Source organism: Colius striatus, chromosome 3 (assembly GCF_028858725.1).
Source record: "Colius striatus isolate bColStr4 chromosome 3, bColStr4.1.hap1, whole genome shotgun sequence".
Lineage (NCBI taxonomy): Eukaryota > Metazoa > Chordata > Aves > Coliiformes > Coliidae > Colius > Colius striatus.
The window spans coordinates 1,444,617-1,457,532 of NC_084761.1; the positions used below are offsets into that span (position 1 = coordinate 1,444,617).

General features: G+C 43.8%; 1 protein-coding gene across 3 annotated transcripts in view; it reads left to right on the forward strand.

The window, feature by feature from the left end:
- Positions 1–12,916, forward strand: part of IFT140 (intraflagellar transport 140) — a 73,866-nt gene that overhangs the window by 14,937 nt on the left and 46,013 nt on the right. For all 3 annotated transcript variants that reach the window (XM_061994052.1, XM_061994053.1, XM_061994055.1), the window contains exons 10-18: positions 1,500–1,703; positions 2,050–2,122; positions 3,544–3,635; positions 4,465–4,592; positions 5,067–5,184; positions 5,647–5,774; positions 8,683–8,830; positions 10,320–10,451; positions 12,633–12,829. In XM_061994052.1, the coding sequence (XP_061850036.1) occupies positions 1,500–1,703; positions 2,050–2,122; positions 3,544–3,635; positions 4,465–4,592; positions 5,067–5,184; positions 5,647–5,774; positions 8,683–8,830; positions 10,320–10,451; positions 12,633–12,829 (1,220 nt within the window). The remainder of the gene's footprint in view (positions 1–1,499; positions 1,704–2,049; positions 2,123–3,543; positions 3,636–4,464; positions 4,593–5,066; positions 5,185–5,646; positions 5,775–8,682; positions 8,831–10,319; positions 10,452–12,632; positions 12,830–12,916) is intronic.

Here is a 12,916-nt window from a genome sequence, read left to right on the forward strand (position 1 = left end):
CTTATAAAAGCCTTTTCCTACATCACCATGAAAGACTCAGAGTAAAAAGCCTTATACCATGGTGAGGTCAAAGAGCAGCAATAACTTCACCTGACTCCTCATCGTTTTCCACCCTGATTTGATGGCTGTAGAAGTGAGGTGGTTGGGAAATGCACTCTACCTCAGTATATCTAGTTAATTGTAATGAAGCACTGGTAGAAAGAAAACCCCAAGCAAGCCATGCAAAATGGCTTTATTTCTTAGATCATGCTCTTGAATAAAATGCAATTCTCTCCAAACACAACTATTTAAGTCAGTGCTGTTGGAAAGATGTAGCCAGAGAAACAGCAGTGTGCCAGGAAATTAGCTTGATAGGAGTTTGAGAGCAGAGACCTGGCATATCCCGAGTTTATCAGTTGTGCAAGGACAGGGAAGTTCTTAAAAGGGACTTTCACCAGCTCCAAGGAACTTTGTAGTTTATGTAGCCTGTGAAATTAAAAGCCACACACAAACCCCAACCCTGGCCCCTCTGCCCATGCCCTGTCAGTCCTGCACCTGGACTGGGGCAACCCTCAGTATCAACACCCTGTTAGAGTAGGTCCAGAGGAGGACCACAAAAGTGACTGGAGGGATGGAACACAACTTGTATGAGGAAAGACAGAGTTGGGATTGTTCAGCTTGGAGAGGAGAAGGGTCCAGGGGAACCTTATTGTGGCCTTTCAGTACTTAAAAAGGGGGTTTATAACAAAGTTGGGGGGTGACTTCTTAGCAGGAACTGTAGTGATAGGACAAGGAGTAATGGTTTTAAACTAAAAGAAGGAAGATTCAGACTAGATATAAAGAAGACTTTTTTTACTGGCAGAGGCTGCCCAGAGGATGTAGATGCTCCATCCCTGGAAACGTTCAAGGTCAGGTTGGATGGGGCTCTGAGCAGCTCGGCTTAGTTGAAGATACCCCTGCTCATTGCCAGGGGGTTGGGCTAGATGGCCTTTACAGGTCCCTTCCAACCCAAACCAGTCTATGATGCTATAAAGGGAGAAAGGTACTTTTGGTCTCTTTTCTTTATCCATCTGATTTAGCACTTTTTTTGCTGGGAATTTGAACTCCATTGACTGAAAGAGTTATCAAAACTACAGAAAGGAATATGGGAATCAAAAACCTATGCATTCAACTTGCTTTTGCAGATCACAGCATTACTGAGCCCTTTGAATACGTGGTGCTCCCTTGCAGTAGCAAATGGAAGGCAGTGCCATGATATCTTAGGAAAGAAAGAGGTTTTAATTTAAACAGCTCTTCCCTGAGACTAAGGGGAGCTGAGCAGCTGGGTAACAAGCATGGTAGATTTAGCCTATGCTTTCCTACTAGTCATTAATTGTAGTTGCATTTGGATAGCAGGACCTTGTCTGTGTTTAAAAATGCTTATTCTGTCCTTCCCCTTGTCATCTGACTTGGGGTGTCACTGTGAACTCTTCGAGGACTCTTACGGGTTTCCTTTTCTCCTCTCTTCTCATTGTGTACAGTGGGGCTCCCGAAAAAACCTCCTGGCAGTCAACACCATCAGCTCTGTGGTGATCCTCAGTGAGCAGACCATGTTGTCTCACTTCCATCAGCAAGTGGCTGTCGTACAGGTGTCTCCCAACCTGTTCAACGTGACCGTCTTCAGCACAGGAAGCACGCATAGCCTTTGCGTTGATATGAACGTTAACGGAGTCTTTGCCACTCAGGTTCATTGGGCTTCTTCACTTAGTTGCTCCATTGGTTGCCTAGTTAGGTTTCTGGAGACCAAGCTTGGAAAGTCTGAAGTATAACCCTTCTTTGTTAGTCAGTTTATTGTCTTATGGAAGTGTTGTTGTGATGGTGACGATGCTGTGGCGGAGCTGGTTTTTCAGGTAGCACTCAGCAACTGCTGAGCAGAGAACTTTTGGGTTACTAAAAGCCTTCCAAGCCAGTATACAGAGGAAATAGTAAATGGTGGCTATTGTGTGGAAGGTCTTCCTGTGTTATTGCATGAATTCCTGTATGATTCCAAAAGAAATTGAATATATATATATTCTTTCTTGATTGTTTTAGGACGCTGTAGTATTCTGGAATGGGAAGCAAGTCGCTGTCTATGAGAGCTCAGAAGATACCTTCAGAAGTGCAGGTGGGATTTAGAGCAATGATCAGAATTGAAGTGGTTCTCTTCTTCCAAAGTTACATGTTCTCTTCACTCCTGATAGCTAATGGACTGTAATTTGAAGTGCAAAGTGAAAAATCCTGTTAACACCATTTAGACACTACTCTCATTTTGCAAAACGATTAAGAGTGCAATAATCATCAGCAAACCCAGAACCCAAATGGCAGCTCCTTCTGTGCTTTATTCTCTAAATGTGCTGGAATATGTGTGGGTTAACTTCAGAATATGTTAGTATCCCTGTGCATGAGCAGCAGTGTGGCAACAGAGCTAAACCTGAAGCTGATGTGCATCTGTAGGCATAAAATGAAAATATATATCCTCCTAAGTTCTATTCAGCTATATCCCACTCCTGGCAGTATCTGAAGACTGAATGTGCTTCATTGATAGAGTTCCAAAGGGATCCAAGTGTGTGGTTGGCCCTGGCAAAACCAAATGTCTTGTTGCTGTTTCCTGCAGACAAGTGATATGCCTGAGTATCACACTTGGAAGGTATCCTCCAAGCTAACATGTCAAATAGGCCTTGTATAAAGCATGGTGTGAGGATAAAGCTGCTTTTTTTTACTTCCTAAGTAAATCACTTTTGTAGCCATGGCTCCTGTTGCCATCTACATTTGGGCTGTGATGGGGGTTCTGAAGGCTTTTCTCTTTCACTTGGGAGAAAGTGTAATCAGGGCTACGTGGCACTTACATAGGAACTTGAAAGGAGTGAGTAATTAGTCCCAGCTGCCAGGAAAATCTGTTCCATAAGTTGCTGTATGTACAGTTAAGATAGAGAAATGAGGTTTCCCTGTGATTAATTCTCCCTAAATATTTTAGCCTTGAGAAACAAGTTGTGCAGAATTCATCAATCCCATCCCAGATCTTGGGATTTGTCTCTTAAGATCCATCAGGTGTCTTCTGAGAAGTGGTTTTCTCTTGTGTATAGTTACTCTTTTGTTTGATTACTGTCCCATGCAGAACCAGTGTGGTGTTATCCCCAAGTTCCCAACAAACTACAATACCCATGACATCATTGCAGAGCCTCTCTGCTTTCCTCACAGGTTGCTTTAGCTCTGCTCAGCTGTAGTTCAGTGAAAGGAGGAGTGGATTCTCTCCATGGAACCTCATACTGCGCTGGTCTTTGTCCTTCCTTCTCCTTTCATATCAACTCTGTCTCCTTGCTGTCCCACCTGTTTTCACAGGCAGTGTACAATGCACCAGTTGTCAGTAGGAGGCCCAGCTTTTGGTTGGAGTGCCAGATTGGAAGCGTCACCAGGAACTGATGGGTTGAAAAAATGGATTTGGTGCAAGACAGTGTAAATGGAATGCTTGAAAGGAGAATTCTCTTTTTCCCTTGCTTTTAAGAACACCTGTTAATTGCAATGATGCCTTTATTGTGGTTGTTCCAGGCTCGTTTCCTTGTGACTCTCCAGTTCTGGCTGTGCACGGAGAGAATCTCTACACAGTTGAACCCTATCGGGTCCAGGTCCGCACTTTGCAGGTAAGGGCTGATGAAACATCAAGTGGCAAACGTGCCCTGTTGCTTTTAGAGACTTGGTACTCCAGCTGAGAAGTTAACTGGGTGTTCTGTAAATCTTTGTCAGAGAGAAATATATCTGAGGCGTTTCAGCAGGAATATCTTTGACATTTTGTGTCCCTTAAGGAGTCTGTCACATGAACACCACTGCACTGTAACTAGGAGGGATTCGTAGAAGAGGACTCTGTAAGGGCTAGACTTTAAGAGGATCAAAACTACATGCAGCTTGGATCTTTATATTACTGTCCTTAGATTGCTGACAGGAAAATGAACATACTGGGTATTCTTATAGTGAAAAACACCCCTGTGAACGTTCTGCACATTCCTGCAAAACCTTCTGCTTAACCTTTGCAGCCTCTGCTAGTGTCCGAGAGCTAAGAGGAAAAAAACCTCATTATCAGAGTTTTCTGATGCATAATGGTAACTGAAAACCAAATATTGTGTTGAAGAATGGGTAAGGACTGATTGGACAGGTTCATTTTTGCAGCTTTGTATTAGAAGACCTACAAGATCCTGTATGTCTGTGTTGTTCTTAGCTGCAACAAGCTGTATTATTGAAGGTGAAGTTGTTGCAGAAGGATTTGTCCAAATGTTGACTTTTTTGGGGGGCTGTACATCCAGTTTTTAACCTTGAAACATTTGCAGAGATCATGTGTGAATGTAGTTTCCTTTTGCTACGGGTGATTTGTCTAATCTACAAGTTAAGCAGTTAGTTACTTAACTTGATGACAAAATTAGTCCCTTCTATTTAGGCTCTGAACACACAGACCTGGTGTTACATGTTTCTTCTCAGGGCACAGTTAAACAGCTGCTGGTGTTCTCTGAAGCAGAGGGGAATCCATGCCTCCTGGATGTCTGTGGAGATTTCCTGGCTGTGGGAACTGACTTGTCTCACTTCAGAATCTTTGATCTCTCTCGCAGGTAGCCTTTAAAAAAACATGATTACAGTTAAGCTCATATTTTGTGTGTGTGTGGTCTTGAGTTGGTTTTGATCTGATGAAAAGCATGAGCCACTTTGAATCCTGACACAACACACACAGCCTGTGTGAGCTGATGGCCTATCCCTAAAGCAAAGGAAAAGCTGCAGAGTTCTGAGGAAATCATGGCATGGCTAACAACAACTTCTTGCTGCATAGCCCTGCTTTGGGAGTCCTGCAGGAGCAATGGAGTTCAGTCTTGCTGTTTCATTGAGGATGGAGTGTCTCATGAACTTCTTCCTGAAAGAAAGGCAGGTTGCAGCAGTTCTCTGGAGAGGAAGCTGGAGTCTGGGGCAGTGGTGTCATAAGGTTGAAATAGTTTGGTTTGAAGTCTTACCCTTAATTTGAAGAGTGTTTTGGCTGATACATATTGGTGTTTGTTCCTCAAGGTGTGATTTGAGTTTCTTCTTTTCCACAGAGAGGCAAAAGTGCACTGGAATAGCATGAATTTCTCTGAGCTGTTTCCTGGCCTTGGAGGCATTGCATCTGTCAAGTGCAATGCTAATGGCAACAAAGTCAGCATCCTTGTTAGCAAGGTGAGGCAAAGCTCTTCACTTGCCCCCTCCAGGACCTGACCATCAGTTATTAGACTGGCACAGTTGATGAAAGTTACCAAAGACACAAGATTCGCTTCTGAAATAAACCTGCATGTTCCACCTGGTGTGTTATGTCTGAAATGTCATGTCCAAGCATGTAACTGAACACTGACACTAAGGTAACGTTAAGGTTCTGTGCATCTGGTGAGAACAGCCCAGAAAAGGAAGCAGTGTTTTAGTTCCAAGAGGTACTCTGTGGCATTTCAAAGAAACCAAAGACCAACTTGCAGGAACAGAAAACCAGCAAGGAATTGTCTGATACTTCTTCCAAAGGATGTTCTTGTGTGATTAGCAATAAACAAACCCCAGAGCCTGATTCACACGAGATAAACATACCAGGGAACTTTGCCTCTTTGCTTTTTCACTGTGTGCATCAACAGCTTTTGTTTGCCTCTCTTGTAGGAGGATGGGCACGTTGATTCTAAGATCTGTTTCTATGATGTTGAAATGGACGAAGTCACAGTCTTTGACTTCCAAGCTGAATGGAGAAGGGGGAGAGAGAAGCTTTCCTCTGGCCAAGGCATTGCAAAGTAAGGTGCTTTTATTTTGAGAAGTATTTTGCTTGTGGGTTTTAGATGGGAATCTTCCCCCATGAACACAAGTAACACCTTGACAGTGACATTCCTCTGGCTGCACAGGAGCTGTACAAGTGTGATTATTTCAAAATAATTAAACCTGCTGCATCCCATGTGAGTGAGGCAGCATCCCTGTCTCTTGCAATATGTGCAGCAGGGAGTGTCAAAGGTACCACAGAATCATTTGGATTGTTAAAGCCCCAAAGCTGCTGCAGTCCCAGCCCTGCCCTCCCCCTGCCCAGCCCAGCACTGACCCACAGCCCTCAGCACCTCAGCCCCACGCCTTTGGGATCCCTCCAGGGCTGGACACTCCCCCAGCTCCCTGGGCAGCCTGGCACAGGGGCTCACACCCCTCTCAGGGAAACAGTTGTGCCTCAGCTCCAAGCTCAGCCTCCCCTGGGGCAGCTGCAGCCCATTGCCTCTTGTCCTGTCATTGCTGCCTGGGGAGCAGAGCCTGACCCCCAGCTCCCTGCAGCCTCCTGGCAGGGAGTGTCAGAGAGTGCTGCTGGCTGCCCTCAGCCTCCTCTTCTCCAGCCTCAACACCCCCATTCCCTCAGCTGCTCCCTGTCAGACATGTGCTCCAGACCCTTCCCCAGCTTAGCTGCTCCAAGCTGAAAATAAGCAGGAGGTGGCAGTTCTTCAGACAGTGTGCAGCTGAGCTGAGGAGCTCCTTGCCAAAGGAAGTGATAAATGATGAAAGAAGAGTTCATGGAAGTATTGGAGAAATGAATATAAGAGAAATGCAGTGAGAGTTATGAGGTATGTGGAAGCTGTATCTAGCTCAGGAGGTTTCTGAGAGGAGGGGGATGATGGGGTGCTGGGGAATGTGTGTAAGGTATAATACTGGAATCATGATCTAGAACTAAAAAGTAATCTTGGAAAGCTCCTTTTCCATGAAGAGCTTCCAGGGTAGGATATAAAAGAAGGGCATTCTCAAGCTCCTCCTAGCCAAAAAAGTTAACTTTCAAGTCAAATACAGGATGTTTTCATCTGGATAAAACCCCAGTGAAAAGTCTGTTTGGAACTGGCAGCTTTGCTTTCATACAAGCTGCTCTGGAGCAAATACATGAGAAATCCAAACAGCAAGGCAGGGAAATGCAGTGCCCTGGGAGTTCCCTGTGGAATGTTAAGGCACAAATGCCCATCTGGCTTGACAATAGTGTTTGCTGACTTCTTTTTCTTAAAGAAACGTTGGATTAGAAGGTGGTTTGTTCTTTTAGCAACTCTCTGCCATATAGGTTTTACAAGCAAAAGAAAGGATTTACTCTCCTTATCACTGAAAACCAGAAGAAGCTACCCAGCTCATCAGAAACTAAGGGCAGTGCAAATTTGGGGCCTTACATCCTCACCAGTTGAGCAGTGAGGGGGTTGTTTTCAAGTGCAGTATCTTGTGTAGCCCAACAGAGGCCAGCACACACAAGTAATGCCGTTTATGTGAGATGTAAACACTCCGTGGGATCCTTGATCTGTGTCTCACTTTGCAGTATCTTGAGGTTGGAATGAATAAACTCACCAGTAAATAATACTAATCCATACTTCTTCCTCTTCTCCCTCTCTCTCTCCTCCTGAGGCAGAATCTAAACACTCCCAACCCTTTTACACACAGAGTGTTTTTCAGTCTGCCAGTCACTCCTTTTGAGTTCAGTGGCATGGATAGGACTTGGGGTGTTTCTGCATCCCTTTGACTCTCTCCCTTAATTTGCCTTCCAGCTGTACTCCACTCCTGCCCACAAAGTCCCACCCTTCAGTGGTGACAGCAAATGAGACAAGTGATGTCTTTGGCTTCTCTTAACAAATTTAACACCTACTTACAGTCTGTATTTTTTCAGAGGACACCTGAGCCTGCTAATCTGATTCTGTGTGTCTGGAGCCTGGACATGACTGGCACTGAAACAGCATTTCAATACCCCAAGGAGGCAGTGAAATATTTCTTTGCTAATAACTGCTGCCAGAGGGTGGCTTTCCTGAGGCTGCAGGGCTTGTCCTTGTGCCTCAGGTGCTACTTCACAGAGCCTCATAACTCTGTGTGCATGGTGCAGAGTTGAAGCACAAAGCTGTGGGAAAAGGAATGAACTGTTGATGTGGCCAGAGACTGAATCCCCAGCTGCAGGTCAGGTTCAACTGCACCTCTGGAGTTTTCCCTCAGCACTGAGAGGTTCAGCAGTTCAAAGCATTGATCATGCTGCATGTCCAGGGCTCTTTGAGCACTCAGTGGAAAGGGATCTGTTGCCTGAGAAGATAAACTGTTTTCTTCTCTTTTCCCCTCCCCTCTCAGTTTCATCGTTGTGGTTTCTTACAGCTGCTGCTCAGCTGGATTTGAACATGAGGCACATGTACCAGAAACTCTCTTTACTGTTTATCTAAGTGCACATCAGTGCACTCAAGCTACCTTTAACCTGACTGGGCATTCCTAGCAGGGCTGGCAATAAGCACCTTGAGGCAGGTTGTAAAACCCACCAGACAGAGCTGAGGTAGTGCCTGTGTCAGAGCACTTACAGTGGCAGCAGTCACTAAGGAGATCATCTGGGGGATGGCCAAGTGTTTCTGCAGGCCATGTAGGCTCAGTGCAGGCAGATTTTGGATGCCTATTTGTATTTGTGGCAATAACAGCTGGGTTTTTTCTACTGAAATGCTTTGTCCTAGAGCCATAGGTAATGTGTACAGAGCAAACTAAAAGTGACAGTGTCATTGATAAAGTGTTAGGAGGCAGGAGATGTAGATGGTTAGTGTCACAATGCAAAAGTACTGGTACAGATAACTCACCTTCATCTGGAGATGATCCCTTGATTACTCTTCCCTTCACCTTCATACACTGGAATTACTTTGTCTCCCTTTCTAAATGTTTTTTCTTGTCTGTTGGCAGGTCTGTTGTGGAGTATCCAGACTTGCACAGTCACATCCCTGCCTGCCATTTCTGGGACCAGAGTGAACCAAGACTTTTTGTATGTGAAGCAATTCTTGACACAGGCCTACAGTCCCCAGACCAGAAGAAAAACCAGACTGAGAGCACAGTATGGTCTTGTTGTTTGTTGTTGTACCTTGCTTTAGATGGAGTTCTCCCCATGCAAGTAATAAAGACCATAAAGAGGGAAATTGATCATTTCTAATCAAAAGAAAAGTCCTTCATTAAGGATGTGGGAATAGGCAGCATCCATTGTCTGGTACAAAAAAAAGAGGAGCAAAACTATGTGTTTGGTGTCTGTGGCTTCAGACTGTCACTGTACATTCTGGCTTAGCCTTAGCTTGATGCCAGTGACAAAGAAAAAAGTGGTTTCTTTATCTATGCTAGAGTTTGGGGGGTGATCACAATGCAGGATTGTATCTGGAGTACAGTTTTCCAGTGACATTAATGGGTGAATTGTTAGTCTGGCAAGAATTAATTAGCTAGACAACAGGGACCCTCCTGTTAATGGTGAACAGTGAAGTACACTCTTCCCACCCAGTTCTTACCATCTTCTGCTTTGCTGGACAGACTTTGTACATCACTGTGGTACTTCCCAAATTGTCTTGTATGGTAGTTTTAACATTAGAAAGTTATTGATCTGAAATGATCTAATCAAAGATGTCTTTCATCAGACCAATAGTTCTTCCTCTGTTAATGTACTTGTAGCAGTCCTTACTTTGTCTGTATAGAACTGCCTGTCCTTCATAGGTGTTCCATTGATGTAAAGCTTTCTGATTCCTGGATGATTGTAGTTCAACCTCATCTAATTAGAGATAGAAAGCTCATTGTTCCTTTTGTCAGTTGAAACAACTTTAGAAAATGGGAACATCAATGTAGAAAGAAGGAATGGAATAGGGGTGTCCCAAAAGGCCTTCTAGAGAGAGAAGAACACTTTAACCCAATACTCCTCGTGTCAACAGGTAAAAGTATTTGGCTTCTTCATAAAGTTGAAAACTAAAAGGATATAGAAGGAGTGCAACTTTTTGGCCCTTATTCAACAGAACTGTTACCTGTGTGCTTATCCTGTCAGAAGTGACAAGTCTGGTTAACTTAAAATGAAGCATTTGTTTCCAATTAGACTGGAGGCAGGTCAGTATTTAAGGTTGCAGAAACTGGTTTGAAATGGTTGGAATATTCCCTGGGAACTCAAAACAGTCACTGAGCTACTGGGATTTAATCCAGGACCAAAAACCCCTCAGAACTGTTGAAAACAGTGGGGAGTGTTTCTTTGACCTGAGTCAGATCTGTCAGGGAGACTTTTGCATAGCAGCCTGTGGCCAGGGACTTGCCTCTTTGTGGTTGGTGAAGTTGGTTTCTGAGAGGCAGAGGTGAAGATCCCTTTGGAGCAGGAATATGGTCTGTACTGCAGAATGAGCTGCTGGCTACTTACAGTGCAGCTCTGCCTCCTCCAGCCTGTGTGTGCCTGCCCACGTGCACGTCATGTGGTTATTTTGTTCAAAGAGAAGCTTCTGCCAAGTGAATATGGAAAATAAAAACAAAATGAAAGAAGGATATTGCAGCATTAAACCAAAACAATGCTCTGCTTCCCTTTCCAGGTGGATGTGTGGATCGTATCGTTCTTCAGTACTCAAGAGCACGGCCTTTTGCTTCAGGACAGCTTTCCACTGCCTTCATCTTACCAGCTTCTTTTGGGCATAGAGGTGCCACATTATTACTTTGCAAAAAAGGTGAGGAAATCTTTCACATTTCCTTCCTTTCCTGTAAGTTCAGACTTTCCACTGTATAGGGAACTAAATTAACCACTTAGTCTGGGGTATGTAGGGCAACACCAATGACAGCTTCTGCAGCCCACCCAGAAGTGACATTGAGCCAATTGTGATGTGGCTGCACTTTTCAGGGGTGTTGCAAACTGGATGTGATGTTTTGGCTTGGGAGCCACTAATGACCAGGGTATACAACTGAAGGAAAACAGATCATTGTACTTTATGTAGTCACTGTGTCTATTGCAAGTGAGGGGATGGTGTGTCAGCTTTGCCCAGGCTGGAAAATGCAGCGTTTCCTATGAGCTTTGGTGGAAGCAACCCATTTCCTTGCTGGAATGGAGCTTAATCCCCACAGAACATCAAAGAGAGCAAGAATACTCATCTTGCACTAACACCCAATGCCTATGTGCTACAAATACCAGGATTGCATGCTTTAACTTCTGTATGAATCCAGAATTGGTTGCATGTTGGTAAATAGCAGCACACATGATGCCATCCATGGGGGAAGAAACAAAGCCTGTTACATACATTGCTGGTGTGGTGAAGCTCTGCCCTGAGTTTCCCCCTCTGTAGGGGGAGCTTAACAGAGTCTGTTTATTCTACAAAGGCATTTGTTCTCGTGAAATCTGCATGAACTCAGTATTAATGAGACTTCTATTCCTCTAAATCTTCTGAAGAAGACAGACCAACATGACCATATCAATCTCCTTTAGTTTAGGAGCACTGTTAAGCATGGAGAAGCTACCTAGGTGTTTTTCTACTATATTTAGTCTCAGAGCAGTAGTCTGCAGTTTCTCCCCCTCCCAAAGAACTGACTGTTGCCCCTCTGACCTGTGCAGATGTAGCTTTGAGCTGCAACTCTGGTTTACTTTCCTTTTTCCATCAATGTGAAAGGTGATCTGCTGCATTTCCTCATCTTTCTGTTAGCACTTGCCCCATGGTGTCTCACTCTGTCTTACTTTGATATTATGTCTGTTTGCTTTTTTCTCAACCCTCTTTGTTTGGGTCATTGCTGCCATTAGTTGTTTTTTCGGAGGGGATGTGTCTATAAACCTGTAAGTATCTGCATTATTTTGCTGCTCTTCCTTCATTCTCTGCTCTTCTCTCTCCTGTTTCTATTTTCTTCCCTCAGTAGGTGACTGTATTGTAGTGACTAAACTTGTATAACATATATACTACATATGTGTTGTGTTTCCAAGTGAATTGTTACATGAGTGTGTGAACAGAATCTGCTTTATATAGCAAATTGAGTTGCTGTAACAAGTCTGTTTTGACCAAGTTTCAATGTCCTGATTCCAGAAATGCCCCACTTGTAGACAAACACATTTGCACTTTTGATTTCTGTCTCTTTCTGTATCTAATACTTCCACTGTATCATAACATAACCCTATTCTTCACTGGCTTTTGTAAACCTGCACATTTACTGATGTAACAGTACATTGGCATAGAGTAGATGTGACATTTGGTGATTCAGGTGATCTTACCCTATTTGGCTTGTGAAAGTTTCCTTGTTGCACTCCAACCACATCATTTGATGGCTGACTTGATTCTTCTTATGAATAATGGTTAAATAGCTTTGGGCTGCCTTTCAGTGACGAGTGGAAGTATCACTGAGGCTCAGCAATTGCCAGTTGTATGGGGAAGGATTTGAATCTGAGATTTGTTACTCATAAGCTTCACATCAAGGCAAGAATAAAAGAATTGGGTCTATATAGTTAACTTTCAGAACAGCAGACTCGTTCAGAAGAGAATGACCTTAGAGAATGCTTCACAGAGTCATAGATTCTTCTGTGGAAAGATGAGCACTTAGAAGAACAGTTGCTATTAATAATCATGAACATCATCATAACATATAAAAGGGGTAATGGTTATAATAACAGGAGGCTGCCTCTCCTGTGGCAGTTTTCCAGCCTCCAGACTGCCACTGATGTGCTGTGACTGTTCACTGTCAAATGCTGATCTCCTCTGGCACATTCCACACTTCAGGGTATTTCCTAGGAAGCTGTGAAACGTTTCAGTTGTTGTCACTGGTGATGTGTGGAAACGGGACACTTGGGCTGGGGTGGGAGTAATGTAGTGAATTACATATACAAAGGAGTAAGTTTTGAGCTACTTGATGCCTAAATGATAACATTCCCATTTTAGCTGGGAGAAGCTGAGAATGGACAAGAAGAGTCTGGCTCACTTAGGGTGCCTCAGATGGTTGCGAGAAGACCCCTGAGAGATTTCATTGGATTGGGAGACTGTGATAAGCCCACCCAGGATGCCATGCTGAACTTCAGCTACTATTTGACTGCTGGGGACATGGATGGAGCCTTCAAATCCATCAAGCTGATAAAAAGGTATCATAAATACCTGTATTTATCTCTTATGGCTACAGTTTGTTTCTTCTTAAAAGTCTGCATAAAGCTCTGATCCTCCTAAATTCT